Below are 20,985 nucleotides of genomic sequence, written 5' to 3'. Positions count from 1 at the left end.
ACAAGAGTTCAACACATCATTTTATAAAAAAGCAGTAGCTTATTTGGGCATAAAGGACCCCTTATCTACCAGGCAAATCAAGGATGATAGAAGATCCTTAGTACTTTGCGGGCTTTGCCCCAGTAATTTAAGAATTAATAGATTGCAAAGGCTCTGAAAGTAGAAGATCCCTGCATAGAAATCTGAGGACAGTGTTGCCTAAAAATCCTGATGCATTCTTCCAGCCTGGCTTCCTTGTGATGTTACACAGTGAAGAAAGCAGCCCCATTCATGGTGCTGCAGTCAGCTCCAGAGTACAGCAACTTACATGTCACTCACTGTAAAGATTTTGGCTATGATGTTTACACATGCATCCCAGTAAAGAGTGCCCACTGCTGCACTTCCTCACAGCATACACCATCTGACAGAACTTGAGTAAGGTGCCACTTGATACCCACAATTAATCTCCCTGAAATTGCCTTTGTATGTCAGTGCAAAAGTTTCCTTTGACTAGAGTAAATGATGAACACTAAATCAAGCAGGTAAAGGCCATAATCTCATTTAAGTCCATTCAAATCTAATTATAGATGAAAGGGGTAATATCTGCATAATCACAGAATCACAGTAAGACAGTGTTGGAAGGGACCCTAAAAGGCCATCTAGTCCAACTCCCCTACAATGAGCAGGAACCCCTACAGCTACATCAGGTTGCTCAGAGCACAGACCAGCCTGGCCTTTAATGTCTCCAGTGGTGGGGCTTCCACCACTGTTTGGGAAACCTCTTCCATGTAGCACAAATTCACTATGCTGATTCGGAAAGACAGTTGACATGAACTCCTACAGTAACAGGGCAAGAGGGAATAGTTTTAAACTGAGACAGAGGAGGTTTTGGTTAGATTTTAGCAGGAAGTTTTTCATTCAGAGCATGGTGACACACTGTTATAGGTTGCCCAAGGAGGTTGCAGATGCCCCATCCCTGGAGGCATTCAAGGCCAGGCTGGATGTGGCACTGGGCAGCCTGGTCTGGTGGGTGGTGACCCTGCACGTAGCAGGGGGGTTGAAACCAGATGAATCCTTTTCAACACTGGCTGTTCTATGATTCTATGATACAGCCAGAACCAAGCAAAAAAAAAATCACTCTCAGGCAGTGCTTTCAAGTGTGGTGCATGCTTAAGAGCTGGGGAGTAATTACACTCTATCAGTTTGAAATACTCCCACCAACCCTGAAATTTCATTTAATTTTGTTCTTTTCAATCATCATAATCTTCCCAGAACCATGATTAGAACACTTTTCTCATCGCAGCAGTTTACAGAGCCACTGCCTTTTTCAACAGGAGAGGAAGAAGCATCTTGTCATGTTTTTTTGCTCTTGGCACTGATTCTGTAGCAGTAATTTTCACTGGTGTACTAATGTCTTTGATGGCAATGATTCATAGAAATCAGTTTTGGGATGCTGTATCATTCAGATGTCTAAACAGTTGAAGATGTAGGCAATCAAAATTTAAATGGAATTTAACTGAAAATAAATCCTTGTCAGAAAGGAAGAATAAACAAAAAAGACTATTTTTCTCAGGAGAAAACGTCAATATGAACAAGGCAAGTTTACAGTTCCTACAGATTGCACAGAATAAAGATAGATCATTATTTTCAAAGACATTTCAGAACCAACCCTGAAAATCTGGAATGCACTTCTGCAGATTCACTTCTAGGTGTGAACAAATGGAGGAGCATAAATCTGGACCATAAATCACATCATATTTATGAGGGAGCTATTCAACCAACTGTCCTAAAGTCCAAGAAGAACTTCCCAGCATGCTTAAAAAAAATGTAGAACTGCAGAAAAAGAGGCGAAAGTCATTGTCATAATATGCCAATGCAACAAAACAGGAGAAATTAGGTACTCCACCAATGGAAATTCATATATCTCTGCAATTTGTGAACAAATAATAGAACAATCAGTATGCAGAAGTCATGAACTTGATCAAAAAACAAGAATAAAAAACATCTGCATCTATCTAATACACATTATTTTATAGAGAGAGGAGAAGGATAAAAAGATGGAGTGACTTTAGGTGGATAGCATATGCAATGCTCTTGGCCACAAACATAGCCATGATCTTCTCATTTACTGCTGCACTATTAACAACAACACCACTAACATTTAGTACAGAACAGGTTGGCAAGAAGTACACCTTAACAGCAAGCCTCCAAGAAATGCTCAGTTTAAAGCCTTTAGAAAGTGCTGGCTCTTTGAAACCTGAAGTGTAGTTTTTCATGAGACTTTGTTCAAAACAGAAATGCAGTTTACGGAGAACTATGATGTTTACCTAGTTCAGTTATGACATACAGTAGCACTGCTATAAATAATTCTCCATATTCTCTGGCATAAAGTATATATTTTTTCACTAAAATTCACTATTACTCAGATAAAAATAGGACTGATTGAGGTTATACTGGTACACAAAGATTTATTATAGCAACCCTCCCTGATAATTTCATCAGCTTTTGAAGGATTGAAATTTAATATTTTTTAAGTCATAATTCTGTTAAAGCCAGATAGAAAGCTCCCACAGAAACATTTTCTGATGAGAAATAGGGAAATTTGGCAATGAAAATGCTTGTAATAAACTCAGGGAAGGAGTAACCTGTCATGATTCCTGCAAGACTGAGAAATATAATGAGCATGAAAGCTTCCTCCCATGATTCCCCTTCCATCTTTAAGCATCGGTGCACGCTGAATACACTGAATGCTGCTGTTTCATTTGGACAGTGTGTCAGGAGCAGGGACTGCAGAGCAGGACTTGGAATGTGATGAGGTCCAGCAAGGCCAGCATAGGTCAGTTCCTATTATTTTTCCTGCTGCAGAGTATCCAACATCTTGATGTAAAGTGTTTGTCTGTCTTGCTTGTCTGTAGTTGTCTGTTACTCTCCTAACCAGGCCTGTCAGCAGAGTTTCTCCAGGTGAAGCTGAGGGCAATGATGTGATCAGGACAGCAGCAGCTACACATGTCCTAACCAGCAACCAGACTAGGTAATGCAGTGATTTATCCATGGCGGCACTGCAGCTGTTGCTGTTCTGGATAAGAGTTTGTTACACGGAGAGAAGTCAACATGTTTTATCTCAAATTTGTGACAGTCTGGGAGAACAAACACAGTCATTTGCTATACGCCACTTTGGAAATGGTAGTTCCTACTGTGACTGTGGGATTGTGCCCTGCAGGCAAATTGATGAGATACCCAGTTATTTCTGAGCACAAACCCTTTTCATTTCACTGACTTCGATGCAGATTCAGCAAAGACTCTTCACAGCTTTCCTACTAAATCCTCTGCAAACTCATCCTTCTCATATTGTCATTTCAAGGTACCTTGCACATTTCTCATCTCATACAGTAAAAACAGAACTCTCATGTCTTCCTTGTACTTTCGGCTTAGTCCCAGCCAATCATCTAAAGGCAACCCAACATTTTTATGTTTCTCAATTAAATAAATTAAGTAAAATTCTGTACATTTCCAGCTAGGCAAGCTGAAACAGAGGTGTTAGCTGGCCTGTTAATTTAATTTTTAAGCCTATGAAAAGATCAGAACACAGATCAAAACCCAGTTATATGGAAAAAAAAAAAAAGTATACATAAATAAAACCAATCACAGGGACTACCTGGGCCAAACTGTAATGTTAACATGGAGGAATATATGTTACAGATTTAAAAAAAATTCCTCACTTTGACTTTTTTTGAAAATATTCACTTTGTGCCTCCAAGTGTTTACATAATTAGAGAGACTAAAAACTTATTTGGCCTGTCTCCTATTATTAAGCCATTATTTTAGTCCGGATGGTAGTTGATATGAATGACATCAACTGCATTACATGAATTATTCAAATACTGGTATGCTTAGGCTGCCTTCTTAAATAGAGGTCCATAATCAATCTCAAGTTGTTTAGAGGCCTGCAGCCTTGTAAAATTTCTTTTCATTTACAAATTCCTGATTAACTTGGCATTATATATATATACATATACCTGCAATTTAAGATTAGCTAAGAAACACTGGAGTCATTTATTGCTATTATTAACTCTGAATCATCTTCACATAGAAAGGCCTGGATTGAAAAGGACCACAACAACCATCAAGTTTCAACCCCCCTGCTATGGGCAGGGTCGCCAGCCACCAGACCAGCCTGCCCAGAGCCACATCCAGCCTGGCCTTGAATGCCTCCAGGGATGGGGCACCCACAGCCTCCTTGGGCAACAGAAAAGAACTTCCCCAAAATGTCTAAAATAAATCTTAAAGTACAGTCAAGGAATGCAAATAACAACAGTTGTCAAAAAAAAAAAAAAAAAAAAAAAAAAAAAAAGTCTGGATGTATTTCAGCATGTAAAATAGTTCTGATCAACTGTATCTGGTATGTACATTGACTGCAGAAACAAACACACACTTTTGTTTTAATCCTACATGAAAAATTCAGTACAAACTTTGATAATAAATATGACCTACTCTTATCTCAACAAGGACAACTGGGAAGAATTCCTATTTGGACTTCGGCATGCTTTGCCTAGGTCCTTTGTATCTTCTCAGCCAAGGATACTGTGACTCAGAAGGAAATATGCTACAAAATGACAAATCAGATGAAGAAAATCTCTTCATTAGTTCTGAACATTAAAGCTAAGCCCGAAGTAAAACCCACTGATTGAGGGATGCAAGCTGAAGCAAAAACTGAAATAACTGAGAACATGCAGGAGATCAGACTTCCCTGGCACTGTGGGATAACTACCAGGGGTTTTACACATTCCCAGCTAATTTAAACACACAAGAAAACTGGAGCTACTTAGTTCCTTCACCGGAATACAGTCAGTAAAGGATAGCATTGATAGCAAAAGAATAGCAATCTTTGTGGAGGGCACTTCTTAACCATAGTTCACTACCCTTTCTTTTTTTTTTTTTAATGCAGTGAATCTATAGAAATTATTACAACTGTAGAGAAAGGTGAAAAGATCCACTGAAGATCGATTTCATAGGCTGCAGGTCATGGGCTATGCAAAGGAAAAAATACCTTTCGAACATAATTTTGGCTATGTCAGTTTTGGGAGATGCTAGGGATCTAAATTTGGTCCGGATTTTTTTTAATGAGTCCATGAGAAACATGCTCTACTATCTCAGTCTATACTCCAATAGTGTTTTTAATTCCTAATGACTCATGATGCAATATTTCAGTTTTTTTAACACAAGATACATTAAACATAAATCACAAAATACATCTTTGCACATCTTTTCCTTCTTGGTTCAAATAATTCTAATAGTGAAAATTCTTCAATCCCCACTTTCCAATGGGCCTGGCAACCACAGATGGTTTTATACTGCCTATTATGCTGACTATAACATCTTTATGTTCTTCCCATGTATCTGCTAATAGCTTGTCTCATTAGTCTAAAGTCTTTTTCACTGTCAGTTCATAGAAGACCCAAGAACGGTGAAATTCCAGTTGTAATTAGGACTTTCTGGCTGATAATAATTAGAACAACTGCTAGAATGTACTCACTTCATGACACAATTTGTGGTAGAAATACAAATAGGAAAATAGGAGTACATAAAAGCAATACTTCCTACATATTATCAACTTCAAAAATAATCTGTTGGTTGCTATGAGACTGGTTGAGTAGGGAGAGAGGCCAAGGCTCTAGATGGATGCAAGTGGAATGAAGAGGTAGACTAATAAGCACACCGGTGGCAGATGGCTTTGTGTCTGCTGAAAAGACTATGTCACCTGTCTGATTTTGCCACCCACAGATGCTGTTACAGAAAATGAAAAATAGGCTTGAATGATTAATCCCTCCTGAGTCCTGTGAAATTGGCTGAATATTGGTTGAATCACAATAAATAAACCCATACTTTCCATTATCCCTTCAAATTAACAATCAATACTCAAAAATGTTAATATTTAAGAATAGTTACCCTTGAGTGTCCTGATGTTCAGGAAAAAAACAAAGAGACTTTCTTATCATTTTAATTAGCTCTGTATTTTTCCTTAAAACAAATTTTCTTTCTATAGAATCTGATAGGCAATAGATTTAATTAAAATGCAAAACATTGCTTGGCTTTGCAATAGACCAACAGAAACTCTCCTCAAAATTGAAAAAAATATCATTGAGAAATTCGGACTTGAACAATGTCTCTTTATCTTAACCACTCACGGAATAAGGTTACAAAATGTGAGAGTAAAACTCACTCTTTTCAATCCACAGTTCCAGTGAAGTCAGCTGACAAGCACACATCATCATTTTCAGCAAAGGTCAAGGACTATGAGTTTACTCCATACCCTGTTTCCTGCTTTAATACCGTGGTGCTGGCAACTCCTACACTCACCACATAAGACTGTCAGTTTTCTCCAATATCTCTAAAATCACAGAGAAGCTCTGAGGTACAGCCAGGGTCTGCAGGTTTCTGAAAGCTGAGGCTGCGTCAGAGCCTCCATTTCCACTGAGCAGTTCTGTCGCTTACCATATGAACTCAGCACACAGGTAAGTTTCAGTGCACGTCTCTGTGCCATGCAGTAATATCTCTGCATCCCAATCATTAGCTGTAGTGAAGTAATTTAAAACAGTCCTTCTAGAAGTAAGACCTAGCAGAAGACCACCTGTAAGCAACAATTATTTAGTTTGCCATCTTGGAAGTGAACATTTGCGACCCAAAATATGACTTGTTCGACTATCTCACACCAGCATAGTGTCATCTAACTGGTTTATATGGTGTTCCCACTGGGGAACTGCGATGCCCACACATCACTCCATTACAGTTCGTTGGCTTCCATATAGCTGTGAAGGTATCTCCTGCCACTTGCTGTTGGAGCAGACAGACACACTCATTTAAGTCTATTACCTTTTGCTGTTTTGATTACCACAATGACTATGAAGAATCATTAGTTCAAAACATGCGTTGTTAAAGGTACATGAAACAATGTGTTCAAGAATACTGTTCCTTCAGCCATGCAGCTCCATTACAAAGAATTATTAAGGAAAGCTGATGCACAGGCTGACAGAACATGCTATGGGTAGTGTTTATAACAGCATCAAGTTTTTGTTGCCATGGGGATATTAACACTGAACTGACTGTTTCTGTGTATTTGAAACCTCAATCAAAAGTTATTTGAATACGTATGTGTGTGGGTGTTTGTGTGTATGAAGAATGAAACTAAGAGATTTAAGATAATATCAAATAGATAACGAGACGTGGGACACAAGGGAGTATCTGGATGATTACATTAGGAAACAGGCGTCTAGTTCTTTTGTTTCCTAGTCTGAGTAGATAAACAATACGTTTTTTTGTCTGTAAGCTAAAGATTTAGACATTGATGGAGATCTACAGTTTGCAGACTTTTGAGTTCACTGAAGTCAATTAACTTCTGGCGAACTTTGACCATTTTAAGAGCTTTTCCAATTTCTGTAGTTCCAAAGTCCTTGTAGGGCTATTTTGAGAGAATTCAGAAGTACCTTTGTTATTAGTTTCTGTTCTCTCCTGCCAAGGGCTTTCAGGTACTTATTGTCACTTTTTAACACTCCCCAAAGAAATCCTCATTTGGAACTAAGTAAAATTTTGGATTGTTGACAAGAAATGAAGACCTTTAATACATTTCTGAGCACTTAACTTATCAGATTAAGTCTTCCTGTATGGTTCAAATCACCTTACATGATGGCTCTCATATTATATTTATATTTCATAAGGTTCACTTGGCCACATTATACTAAGCTGAGAGCTATATTAAGTAATATTAAATATTTAATCTATGATGATAGGTATTTTTGGAAGCTGATACAACAGTACTCATGAATGAGGAAATGAACTTTGACAAAATGAATGTTTTGACAGATGGTCGTTTGCTTAGAGCTCTTACTAACAGATGTTTGAATGAATGTTCTGAAAGACCTCTGTGTATTTTAGGTTTTATCATTTTATTAGCAAATAGTTATCATCTGGTATATTCTTGTTCTTTGGAAGTTCTTGATGTGGAAGCTGCTATTTTTTTCCCCACTTTTTTTTTTTGGGGGGGGGGGGGGAAAGAAAAAAAAGTTTATGTTTTTCTCCTTCCTGGCTGAGGATGAGAATGATGGAACTTAACAGCTTGTATGATATTGTTTCTGTGTTAAAGCAGTTATGAGTAAACACAGTTAATCGTGCCAGTGTTACAGACTGTAAGCACTCAAAAAGGGAGGCTGAGAACCAGAGTTCAGACTGAGGCCATAAGGGTTGTGTTAGGTACCTATGTGGGGAAAAAAAAAAAAAAAAAGCTACAAATTAGTACAAATGAGTGTGAAGAAGAGAAGGACCTGGGGGTGTTGGTTGATGCTCGGCTGAACATGAGCCGACAGTGTGCTCAGGTGTCCAAGAGGGCCAACGGCATACTGGCCTGCATCAGAAATAGTGTGGCCAGCAGGAGCAGGGAGGTGATCATCCCCCTCTACTCAGCACTGGTGAGGCCGCATCTCGAGTACTGTGTTCAGTTTTGGGCCCCTCACTACAGGAAAGATGTTGAGATCCTGGAGCGTGTCCAGAGAACGGCAACAAAACTGGTGAGGGGTCTGGAGCACAAGTCTTATGAGGAGCGGCTGAGGGAGCTGGGATTGTTCAGTCTGCAGAAGAGGAGGCTCAGGGGAGACCTCACTGCACTGTACAACCTCCTGAAGGGAGGTTGTGGTGAAGAGGGATTTGGCCTCTTCTCCCAGGCAACGAGCAGGACACGGGATAATGGCCGCAAGTTGTATCAGAGGAGGTTCAGGTTGGACATAAGGAAGAACTTTGTCTCTCAGAGAGTAGTCAGGCACTGGAATGGCTGCCCAGAGAGATGGTGGAGTCACCGTCCCTGGCAGTGTTCAAGACGCGTCTGGATGACGTGCTGCGTGATATGGGTTAGTGCCAGTGGTGGCAATGGTGATGAGGAGACAGTTGGACTGGATGATCTTATAGGTCGTTTCCAACCTTGTGATTCTTGTGATTCTTGTAATTAAAAAAAAAAAAAAAGCATTCTACCAAACAGAAATAATATTTCAATATATTCAGACTAAATAATAAAAAAAGAAGAATTAAATCACTATAAAAGCATCAGTAACGACTAAAGTGCTTCTGGTACAGAAACAAGAATTTAAATCCAATAAAACAAGTATCCTAATGAATAGAGTGCAATTTGTGTCTTATCTTGAGAATTACAAAGTCTTCAAACATATCATAATTAGTCCACAAAGGCAATTTGGTGAATGTTGTGTATGGGCAACACTGTGGTGTTTTGTTCTCTGGATGAACAATGCCATCTCCCATACAGTGCGCAGGCTCTGTGTACATCCTCCAGGGAACTGACCGTTTCCATGCATTTCATAGGATGCCTACTACACTGCTACTTAATCCTTCTGGTTTCTGCTGTAGAAGCATACTATAGAACAACTACATTTTTGTGACTCTAACTAGACTTATCTGATCTTAAAATTCTAAATTATTACAGGAACCTGAGAAAGCTTTAGAGAGAACCTGCTGGTGCACATACCACTTTCTAATTGAGAATCTCAGTGGGAAGACTATCTGCTTACTGTTCCAAGAAGTGTAACAACAAAAGATTCTTTTTCAACTGCGAAAGTTAGTAAAAAGAAAAAAGAAATTAAAAGTAGTATTTAAAAAAAAATGCTATATTTAAAAAGTAGTACTTAAAACTAAATAAAACAACATATTTGTTTTAGATCAGAATACTAATATTCATTGGCAATGCAAATTGCCAATGAGAAGTTGGACGGCTTTTCAATTAACCTGTAATATCTCAAAACATGGAGTTGTATCTAAGTTTCAGAATGTAGTATCTAAGTTTCAGAAAGCTATTTAGAGAACAAATTAAAGAATACTATAGCACTCTGTTTCCATATATTCTACATAAGACTTCTAGGTTTTTGATTTTCAAAATATATTTGATATTTAAAAATTGATCTAATAAAGGAAAACAGTACAAAATAGACATTGAAAGGAGTTAATAAGATGACAATGCATTTAATTCCAATTTTAAACTGTCCTCTTCCTTCTCATAGTAATAAAGAAAAATATTTTGATCTTTTTATTTGAAAGGCAACTTGTAACAACGTAAATGAATTGAGAGAAACGATTCCTGCTATTTTAGTGATTGATAACTAAATACTTTTTTATTCTTCAGTTTAACCTCTTATATACAACAATCATCAGGCCCTCAACCACAGTACTTCGTTCATTTTCTTAGTATTCTCTGACTATAGCATATGCTCAAATCTGCTCTCTGCGCCTGTGGATTAATAAATACTGATTATATAAAAACAATTTCCATGTCCAAAAACCCCAGAACACTTAGAAGAAAAAAATGGTGATAGCCTCTCATATATGCCACAATTGCTGCTGTTGTCAGGCTTGCTCCTCACAGATACCTTCTCAATCACATTCCAGAGCGAAGTACAATTTCAGCATCTCTTGTTCTCAGATGTGGGAGCTCAGTCACCATGGAACAGCAGCAATTACACAGTCACCAGCAGGTAGTGATCTTTTCCACTCCTTGCCTAATTGAGCAGCCTCAGCTAGCGCCAGGAAATTAAATTTACCCCATGTTTCCCTTAGTTAAAACTTCACTGTACACTCAGACTTTTACTGTCTGATCTTAAATCTGGTACCTTTCACCCTACTCTTTTCACCCATCTCTTGCATGCCTTCATGCACCATCTTACTTTGTTCTAATTCTGGCACACACTTCTGAGGATGTTCTTAATGTTCCCTATGACTTAGCATCCAACAAATCTCAGCATGATCTGTAATACAGTGGTAGAAACCGCTGGAGTTCTGCTGTGAGCTCCCTCCCCAGTTCAGGTTCCCTGATACAGGTGGTGTAAGGCCTACTATTCTTGGGCCAATTAAGCTTTAAATAAGTTGATCTGTAATCCATTGCACTTATATATATACATACATATATTTATAAATATATATATATATTTAATAGGACAGAAAGATCATAACTACTGCAGATGTCTGAAGAAACAACGTTCTTATACTATGGGGTAATATTTACCCACTTCTCTTTCTCATCTGTGAGCATGGTTTTTCAGATGCACTCTTTCTCCAGAGTTACTCACACATCTTAACTGCACAATTTAATAATTTTGGTACTGTACACTATTCCTTATATTGCTAGTTGTACCAAATTTTTCTACCTCTCTTACAGTGTTCTTTATGACACTCCATTTTATATATTTTCTGCATGTCCGTTATGGCTGAAGTCTTTGCATATTTAGCTAAATTTAGAACATCTTGTTTCCAGCCTTGTTTCAGAGATTAGCTTTTCTTACTAAAATATTACAATTTTATTTCAGGACAGCAGAGCACAGTATAGACATGAATGGGAAGAAGAAGACGAAAACTGAGAAAATGAGAGAAGGGGAAAGAAGGATGACTGAAGATAGGTATGTAAGAGTCAGAGTGAAAATTTACAATTTGGTCCATTCCCCTAAATCTAAAATTACTTTGCACGTGGTAGAGAGAGAATATGATCAACAGTTCTGCTCATGGCCATCTGTATTCTGATCTGTACTGCCTTAGGAAAATTCATATGTGAACAGTGTGGAAGGGAAAACAAAGATATGAACTAGATTGAAGGAAGGAGTAGAGATTGAGTCAGAATGAAAAGAAATACCATATTTTAAAGACATGAATGCAAAAGGACAAAAGGGTAAAGAAAAAACAGTACTCTCTTAAGAAAAGAGTTCTGACAAAAACAGTTTAACCAGAACAGGCAAAGTGACCATTTTGAGAAATTGAACAATTCTGGAAACATAAAACTGTGGAAATGCAGGAAGACAATGAGAATTTTTTTCTCATTGTATTCTAAAATATTAGATGTTAATGCCACTCATAAAGCAGTGAACTGTACACACAAGTGTTATTTTATCTGTGTCAACCTATGCAGGGAAACAGAGATCAGCAGAACTTTAAAAGGGAGATACAAGTTACTCTGACTTTAATTTTCTTTGAAAAGCATGGTCACTGACCCCTTAAATCACAAGCCGATTATAAGCATTGTAGTGCCACTGTTAATTACATGTAGAGCGCGTAAATTTAAAATGGCAATTTCAATTTTCAGTTCATTTAGAGAATACAGAAAACAAAACCACATACTAATTAGTTCACGAGTGTCAGACACCTGAAGGATTAGAAAAAAATAATCTGCACTCTTTGCAAGTTTTAAGTAAAGCACTCAAGCCTTTCACTTGTCAAGCTACATATAAATAAAGAAATTAAATGATAGAAAAATGGTAATGGAACAAAGTAAAAATAGGCGCAGGCCCATATATAATCATACTCTGTGGGATATAACTGCTTCCTTTAGAACTTATTTAGCATTGGAAATTGTAGTAGAGTAACAGGCTACTGTGTCAGGTTCACTGCAATAAATGTTAATTTTCATCCCCTAAAATTGCATTTCTGGTTTCAAAAGTTTCCACTCACTCTGTCATTCATTCAGGCTGTTTTTCAAGAGCCATACTCAGGACCTGATGCTCTATCTCTCACATCAATGTGGAGAAGGTCCCAAATGCAGACCCTCCATATTAGGACCCAGGAGGAAGCTGGTTGATAGGAGCAGTTACTCCACAAGACCAAAGGAGAAATATCCACAAACTTGGTACAAATGTGAGTATTCTGACTGAAGAAGCATCTCTCTGGCCGTTACAGATGCTGACCACACACACACACACACACACACACACACACACATATATATATATATATATAGGATACATATAATATATATATATAGGATTTCTGGGTTTTTCTTCTCTCAACAGAAACTGTTCACTCTTACAGGTGACAGACAGTACCTGTCTTTTAGTGTGTACTGCATTCTTGAAGAACCAGACAGCGTTCTAGTGTAAAGGACTACTTCACAGTGCCTAAGTGTCAGTTTCTGAGGTACTCTATCCTTCTCAAATCAAAATCAGGTTTCTCCAGAACTACTTTTCCTCTACAAGTATCATCTCTGTACCAAAGTAAGATTTGCTGACCCCACGTGCTTCCAGAAGCAAAGAAAAGAAAAGAACAATTCTCTCAAGATATAAACTTATTTTTCTTCGCAAAGAGTATTTTTGTTTTTGTTCTGAACTCCGGTAAAAATATTGGCAAATGCTTCAATAATTGTGAACAAAAGTTTACTTTTAAGGAAATATGAGAAAAAAAAGGAATGATACTGCTTACTACACATCAATTATAACAGTTAATTAGATTTTAGTAAGCAGATTTTACATACTATAATTGTCAAAATTAGAGAATAACCCAAAGATGATTGGCGCTACTTAGATTGATACGTTAACTCAAAAAATCTGCAGTTTCTAAATGTAATGCCTTGGGCTGAGATTTGTGTATTTTCTCAATTAGTCCAACTTTCCTTCTAGGTAAGATCGAAGGGAAGACATATCCAGGCTAGCTGGGGCTTTGAACAGCCTGTTCTAGTGGGAGGTGTCCCTGCTTATAGCAGGGGGATTGGAACTACATGATCTTAAATGTTCCTTCCAATCCAAACCATTCTATGACGCTACAGTCTGGATAGGAATTTTCACATCTGTCTCAGGGCTTCCTCAATGAAGTGGTGTGGCTTCGTTGAGTACAAACATGGAACTAACTGACCACTGATCGCATGCGTCCAGTTCATCTTCTACTAAAGGCATTTTCAGGGGGTGAATGCTAACTGACTCTGACTTCTTTCTCCAGAATATTTAATAAAGCACATGCTCAAAAGCAGCCCAAAAGCTACTGTAAAATGGATGTTTTTCATTATCCATTCAAATTACAACAGCTTTCCACTCCACATAATTCTCCTTAAGTCTTTTTGTGTTGTTCTTTCCAGGTCTTTTTTAATGTATAAATTTCACAAACTTCCTAACCCCTCTCGTCAGAAGAAAACTGACTTAAGATACACTGAAGGACGTTTGTGTTTTCACTCTGCAGTGAATAACAAACAGTAACACAAGCTTCATTTTTCTAAACTGACAGAACCCGGCATTCTCACAGCAGCTCCAGAGGACTTCATCAAGCAGTGCTTTCTGCCTGTTCTCCAAACAAGAAAAATGAACAAGCAATCCTGTAGGCTTTTTTCCAAAACATCTGGGAACTGCTCAGGAAAACCTGAAGCAGCAGTCAGCATGAAGACGTAAACAAAAATTCTGCAGTGCACACACAAGAGTAGGTTCAAAAGTAGTGTGTCTGGCACAACTAAGGGACTAACAGACAGCTCAACTCACGGCTAGTGCACAAGATGCTGAGTACTATCCTCTGCTATTCCCACAGTATGAGGGAGGGAGCAAAGCACCCTCTTCATATATTTGCTGTAGTGACTTTTTTTTTTGTTAGGATCTAGCTGAACATGGTAAAGCTCAGTCCAGTTCTCATATAATAAAAACACCATAAAAGTAAAGACCAACAACCATCGCTACATAATCATTATCTTCATTAAAATACAACTATAGGACTTTGTATCAAACTGCTTCATGACTTTTACCAAAGTCAACTGCTGTGAGCAAAGAAATCCAGTCTGTAACGTGGAGCACCACCATTTAAATCATAATATCCCTAAGCAGGACTGAAAAAATATATGTACTTTCAGTCCTGTGGATATGTTCAAACAGCTAGTTCAACCTTAATTATAACAGTTCCTGTTACTTTCAGCAAGATGCACACAGTGCTTAACCTATACGCATGGAACAGCTCATCAGGGAGCACAAACAATTCCCAAAGGCTCTGGTAAAGCTAAGATTGCATTAAAGCAGTCTAGAATTATGCCCAAGGAGCGTGTCAAAGTAACTCCACTAAGAGAGATCACTGCTAAATGCTACTAACAACCTAAAGAATAAATGTAGCATACGTGGAAAGCTGCTCCCTTGAAAAGGCTCTTTATAAATTTTCTTCTGTGGCTTAGAGTCACATTGGAACATATGCACACACTTTTTAAATTAAAAAGATTTGTGCATTTGTAAAGTTCAGATTATTCCTCTTTTGCAACTAAATAGCCCCTTTCAGTCCAGGCTACATTTCTGACAGTGAAAAAGAATCTAGCTGTTAGATTACCACTTGTCTTCATCAATTCCTTAAGTGACTCTGGCAACTGAATCAAGGAGATTTTTTTCTCCTCAGCTCCATCTGTTACCTGAATCCACGGCCATCTGTCATTTTCTGCAGCAGTCCAAGCATTCACAAGACCCTTCTTATTAAGTCGTGCATAGTATGGATACCATTTCTGGAGTCCAAAGAGAGCTCGATGAGTGGATGATGCAGTAATTTGTTGGTTTGACACAATTCCTCCTTCTATCCCTAGTGGGCCAGAGCATCCTGTGGAAATAAGAAATGTATGCAACTGAAATTATTATTTACTCTTCTGAGTCCCAAATGGCTCTAATTACAAATAGCGTACAAATAGATTCAGAATAGCAAGTCAAATACCGTATGAGAAGAGACTTACAGTACTTCAACAGCATTTTCTTTCTATAAAGGCTAAAAAAGTGCACAAATATTTTGTATATAATATTCCCATTACAAACATAATGAAGTAGGTAAAGATTTCAATTTTTTTTAAAGTTATCTCTGAAGAGTTGTTTCAGTTCTACAGATACCAACATGAAGAAAATTATTCTTAGATTCAAATACTGAAATAGTTGATAAAAGCAAACTCAAAATTCTGTAATTATAGTAAAGTTCATATTCCTTGTGCAGTGAAAGTCAGCATTTAGCCAATGCACTTCAACATATCACTGCAGCCATCTCCAGAAATATGAATCTAGAAATACGGTATTGTTCAGCTACAATGAAAATAGTTAAAGGTTTTATACATCTAATAAGCAAACTACAAAGTATGTAATTAACTGTAATGTTCAAATGCTCCAATTTTATGAGTAGTATTCATCCATAACACCACTATTCAAACACTTGTATATATAATCGCTTATAGTCAGGATTTTTTTTGCATATGTTGTTTTCTGAAGCCAAATACAAACTGAATTGCTGCTTTATTTACAGGAAGCTTTGTGGTTTTTTGGTGCTCTGAAGGAAGGAAGTAAAATCTCCACAGTTGAGTTCCAAATGCATTAGTTTTTAAATGAGAAACTTGTTTTGTTCTCTTTGCCCCACTGAAATTAATGACTGACTAGCAGCATACTGTGCTATGATTCCAGCCACATTTTTAACAGTCCACTAAGCTTGTCAAGTTTAAAGCTCCTATTCTACCTTTTTGCATCATGTGTCACCCAACAACAAAGGTGGTGCAATCAGCACTTGACTAATGGCTCTGTAAGTGCCACACACAATACAACAAAATGCAGCTCCCTCTCCTGCTGCTGTGCCAGATGCACAGCAGTGCCAGAAGAAAACAAATTCCTTGTCACCAGCACAGGCAAGCACGCCACAGAATGCATTAAAACGAAACAATGTCTGTTGTGAAGCTGTCATTTTTCACTGTTATCAGCTGTTACTTAAAAATTGAAAGACCTATTTAAATGTAGCTCTGTTTTTGAAATCTTCTCATCAACTCACAAAATTCCTATGGCTCATAAACTGCCATTCCTGTTTTCAAGCCAGAAGGAAATCTGTATTTTCAAATGTAAATGGCTTACTTTCAGAAGTTTTTGATATTTACTTATAAAAATACTTTTTCCATTTCACAATGAAAAAGAAAGCACACCAATACATATCTGAAACACATGCAGGTGTACACAGGACCATCCTGAATCCAATCCTCCTAACAGACTGATAAATATCTTAAACTATACATCTAAGGAAACATTAGAGAGATCTGTAAGAGGAGCTTAAAAAGGCAGCATGGAGGCATGGTAGGTATTCTAATATGGATGTGGGACATACAGCTCTGTTTTGCTTCTTTCTGACAAGGTGCACAGGGATGAGGGCACATGCTTGCTCTGCTAGCATGATTCAGTGATCTAGCGGGAAAATGGCATGCATGAGGAAAGGGTCTCAGCATATATCAGTGACAGTTCTGAACAGGCTGGAGGAAAAGAGTAACTGGCCTTGGCAGATAATTTTCAAAACAGAACACTTATTTGGTTTTAAGACTCTCAAGTCTCCCATAGATGTCCCAGATTTGGCAAATGACACATCTATTTTTATTTATTTATTTATTTTTTTTCCCCTCAACAGCCTCTGTTTAAGGTGCAGAACTGTGTAAGTCCTGATCTGAATGAATGTTTGTTCTCATGCTTCAGATGCGATAAATAGTACTTGAAATATGTGTGATTTTCTTTCAAGAGACTTGAATTTTCTAAATTGAAGGCAGTCAAATTATCAAGGCCACTTACTGTGTTTTGTTAGCTATGGCCATATATGGTAAAAGTGTTTACCTTCTCCTCGCTTCAGGAATATTGCTTATGAAATCCAAAGCAACTTGTTACCACCAGGGAATAGGTACTACACTACACAAGCTACTAATTGTAATTGCAGTTCCAATCCTGGTTTGCCATATTCATTAGTTTACAGTGTGAGTTAACCCCAGGCGAACTACTTTTAAAGAGTATTTAAAGTGTAAACTAACATGTTAGTGATACTCTATAGTTTGTTGTTCAGTTCTGTTCAGCTCAATCCTAACAAAATGAGTAAGAAATTGGAGATAGATAATAACTTGAGTTGATAATATTTTCCAAATAATTTCTTACAATGTAATATACAAGTTTATGTTAGTAAGATCTGGTTTTAGATCTTCCCCCTCCCCCTCCACCCTCCACCCTGAATGACATTAGATCATACTCATTAGGTGAGAACTTTTGATTAAGTTTGATTAAGGTCCAAACCATAAGACTTGCAATGCAACCCTACTCTTCGACCAAAGCAGTGCTGACAAATTACAAACATTTCTAGGCGCATGCCTGACAGATGGGCCTTGAGGAAGCTCACCTGTAGCTACTTCCCGAGACATCAGATACCCCCACATATATAGTAATGGACTGTCTTCTTGAGATGTCTTACCTGAACTTGACAACACTGACTTTCATCTTCTGTTTCACAGCCACAGCAACTGATATTTCAAGATCTTTTAAAAACTCTTCAGTACATTTTATTAATGCTAAGTGTATTTCTTAAATCAACATTTAGCTAGCTAGCTCCTCTAGAAGGATACTGAACAGCTGGAACTTCTGCAGTGGTTTTGCTATAACTCAACAAGTAAGCTACTTCCATTGTTAACATTGGCAATTTTGCCAGTCCTTTCCTCTTTATTATTAATCAGACATTATTCTACAAGAAAACTTGTTAATTTTTTCCCTTTTATCAGTTACAAGGAAACATCTGAAAACATCCTTATACTTCAAATACTGCAAAGCAATTGGACTTTCTTATGCATATGCTCATTAACTTTTACCAAATACTCCAATAACTTCATGACTCATGCTCTTTCCAAAAGCTATAACGAGGCTATTACATTCTAAATTCCCAAGAAATTTACTTTGCCTGAAAAGTCTAAACTGAATAACCTGCTTCTGGTGCCATCAAATATGCTTCATCAGTGACTAACTGCTTTCAGACTAGCTGCCGCATGAAGATATTTGGGACAGAAAGAGTATTTTTCTTCAAGTTAAGATAGCAATTATTCTTTTTAGCACTTCATGGCTGTGATACACCATTGACTACTAACAATGAAGGACAAAAGCAAATGCAGCCTTTGGAGATTGTTTGTCTTTTATTTAAAACTAAGATATATCTTTCTGCAGACAGGTACAAGCTGTATTATATTCTGTTGTTTTATCTCTGCTACTATTATATCCACAGTTCATTTAACAAAAATCATGACAGCTTGGCAAACTGCAGTCTCCAAGGGAGTAATAATATCACTGCAGTGACTGCACAATTCAGTGTGGTCAATGTCAGTCATTAAATAGAAAACCATTTCTGTTAATTCTAGTACACTAGAGTATGACAATCAACTTGATGTAAGAAAGTTAAAAAAATAATCAAATAATAGCAATTAAAAAAGCTGTGTGACAGGTTCATGATACAGATTCTCAAGGAATATTTTGTCATATGGAACTCTTAATGTCATTAAATAGCAAAACACTATCTGCTTTTAATATTAACAAAATGCTAACTTGCACTATATTGCTTTTAATCCTACAGTAGCAATTGCAATTCAGTAAATAAAACCTGACTGATAACTCTCTTAATCTCATTTAACACAGACCTATTCCACAACAAACCACTGTCCATAAAGATGACACAAGTGCAAAGCTGTACAGTAATCTACAAAGATCTAGTGAAAGACAGAAAAGACAGCATTACAGGAGAAATTCTTTTGGATTCTTTTGTATCTTTTCATTCTTCTGAAAAATCCCCACCAAACCATTTGAATATAGCATGGCTATAGAAGTCCCTTGAGGATTTCTTTTATGATCTCATATTTACAGGATCTAAAATACAACACACCAGTTTGCATCACAAAGCAATTAATTATTAGATGAGATTGAGTAAACATTGGGTATTTGGTTCAAACTGATCCTCAGATTAAAGATGAGTATTGTGTTTATATCCTAATCTATTAGAAGAATAGCACATTAAAAAAAAAAAAAAAAAAAGGAAAATATAACCTGATATCACTGATGTCTCTCAAGACATAAACTTTAATAAGGAGATATGTCACTTATTCCCACTCTTAACAGGAGAAGCAGAACTCATTTCAAGATAAATAATTACTACTCTAGGAGATAATAAGCATAAAGCACTAGGTAAACATGTTGCTTGAGTATATTTAATTTGGACAACTACATTTATGTCAGTCCACAAATTAAAAAAAGCCTCCAAAGGATTTAAAAATTACTTGAAAATATGAGGATTATGCCTCTGAAATAGAAGAAAAAGATTTTCTGTTATTGACAATGAAACATGTCGGGTTCTGCAGCATGAATATATAGCTTTCATTTCCTCTGTTGGTTTGTCTTTACCTAGCGTCATCAAAACAAACAGATGCAAAATTGAAGGCATGCAGAAAACAAATCTGCTTTAGACATCTGCAAGCCTGTCTTTCTCCAAGCTCCTCATTTTCTGGAATGAGATTACTCTGACTGTGCTTAGCATAGCACAGTAATTGTGCTAAACATAAATCCTGACAATGGGATTACAGATGACCTCTGATAGTGCAGTAAATAAAGCTGATACATGCATAAGTTCCTCACCATGAAATCCAGGTTTCAGCCTTCAGCTTCTTCTTCTTGTTCCCCATGCCATCCACACAGCCTTGAACAACTTGTTCTGTCAAGGATAGGTCTCTTCGGATTATTATGTATATGTTTTTATAGGAGCTAGCTAGATGAATATGGACAACCATTCAGCAGTGTGTCCATTCATACGTTATGTTCATATGGCTTGTTTTTTCACAACCATGACATGTTAATGATAAAAATCCTTTCTTCAAGTACTACATAAAATGTTTTGGAAGAAAGGTGGCTGTGAGACACTACTTCCCTTCCTGTGAGATATGCCATGGACACTCTCACGGCCTGAGGAATATGATGGTCTCCAATGGCCAACATCACTGTTGCATGGTTCCACACAGAAGCTTTGGCTCTCTGAAAATACACTTTTTTCCTATGCTGGTTGATAGCCACCAGGCTGAGATTCACATTGTTATGAGGAACCACCAGATGATCTCCTACACTAAACTTACTCTGAAAAATCTTTCAACTTAGCGGGGGAGCCCTTGAAATAGGTGGCCAAGATAATGAAAGAGTACTGGGGCTTCTTTTTGTATAGTTCTGTGTATGAAACAGAGGCTTTGTACTCAGGGACTGATTTATTTAGTTGTGTGATTTTTTTATTCTTTTGCTTGCATAGAATGGATATGTTTATGAATTCTCCATACAAGGCCCAGAGATTAATATCTGGGGAACTGCTATCTATGAACTGTCTAAAAAGCAAACCTATCTGACAGGTGTACAATTGAAGGAAAATCCATTCAAATTCAGGAAGTCCCCGAAATGGAAGTTGCTAAAC

General features: G+C 37.4%; 1 protein-coding gene across 2 annotated transcripts in view; it reads right to left on the bottom strand.

Annotated features, from left to right (window-relative positions):
* EDIL3 (EGF like repeats and discoidin domains 3) overlaps positions 1-20,985 on the bottom strand; it is a 269,363-nt gene that overhangs the window by 64,464 nt on the left and 183,914 nt on the right. For both annotated transcript variants that reach the window (XM_048932253.1, XM_048932252.1), the window contains one exon: positions 15,152-15,333. In XM_048932253.1, the coding sequence (XP_048788210.1) occupies positions 15,152-15,333 (182 nt within the window). The remainder of the gene's footprint in view (positions 1-15,151; positions 15,334-20,985) is intronic.

The sequence above is a fragment of the Lagopus muta genome, chromosome Z (genome assembly GCF_023343835.1).
Source record: "Lagopus muta isolate bLagMut1 chromosome Z, bLagMut1 primary, whole genome shotgun sequence".
In the NCBI taxonomy this organism is placed as follows: domain Eukaryota; kingdom Metazoa; phylum Chordata; class Aves; order Galliformes; family Phasianidae; genus Lagopus; species Lagopus muta.
The sequence above is the reverse complement of the archived record's forward strand: the minus strand, read 5'-3'. Positions and strand labels throughout refer to the sequence as shown.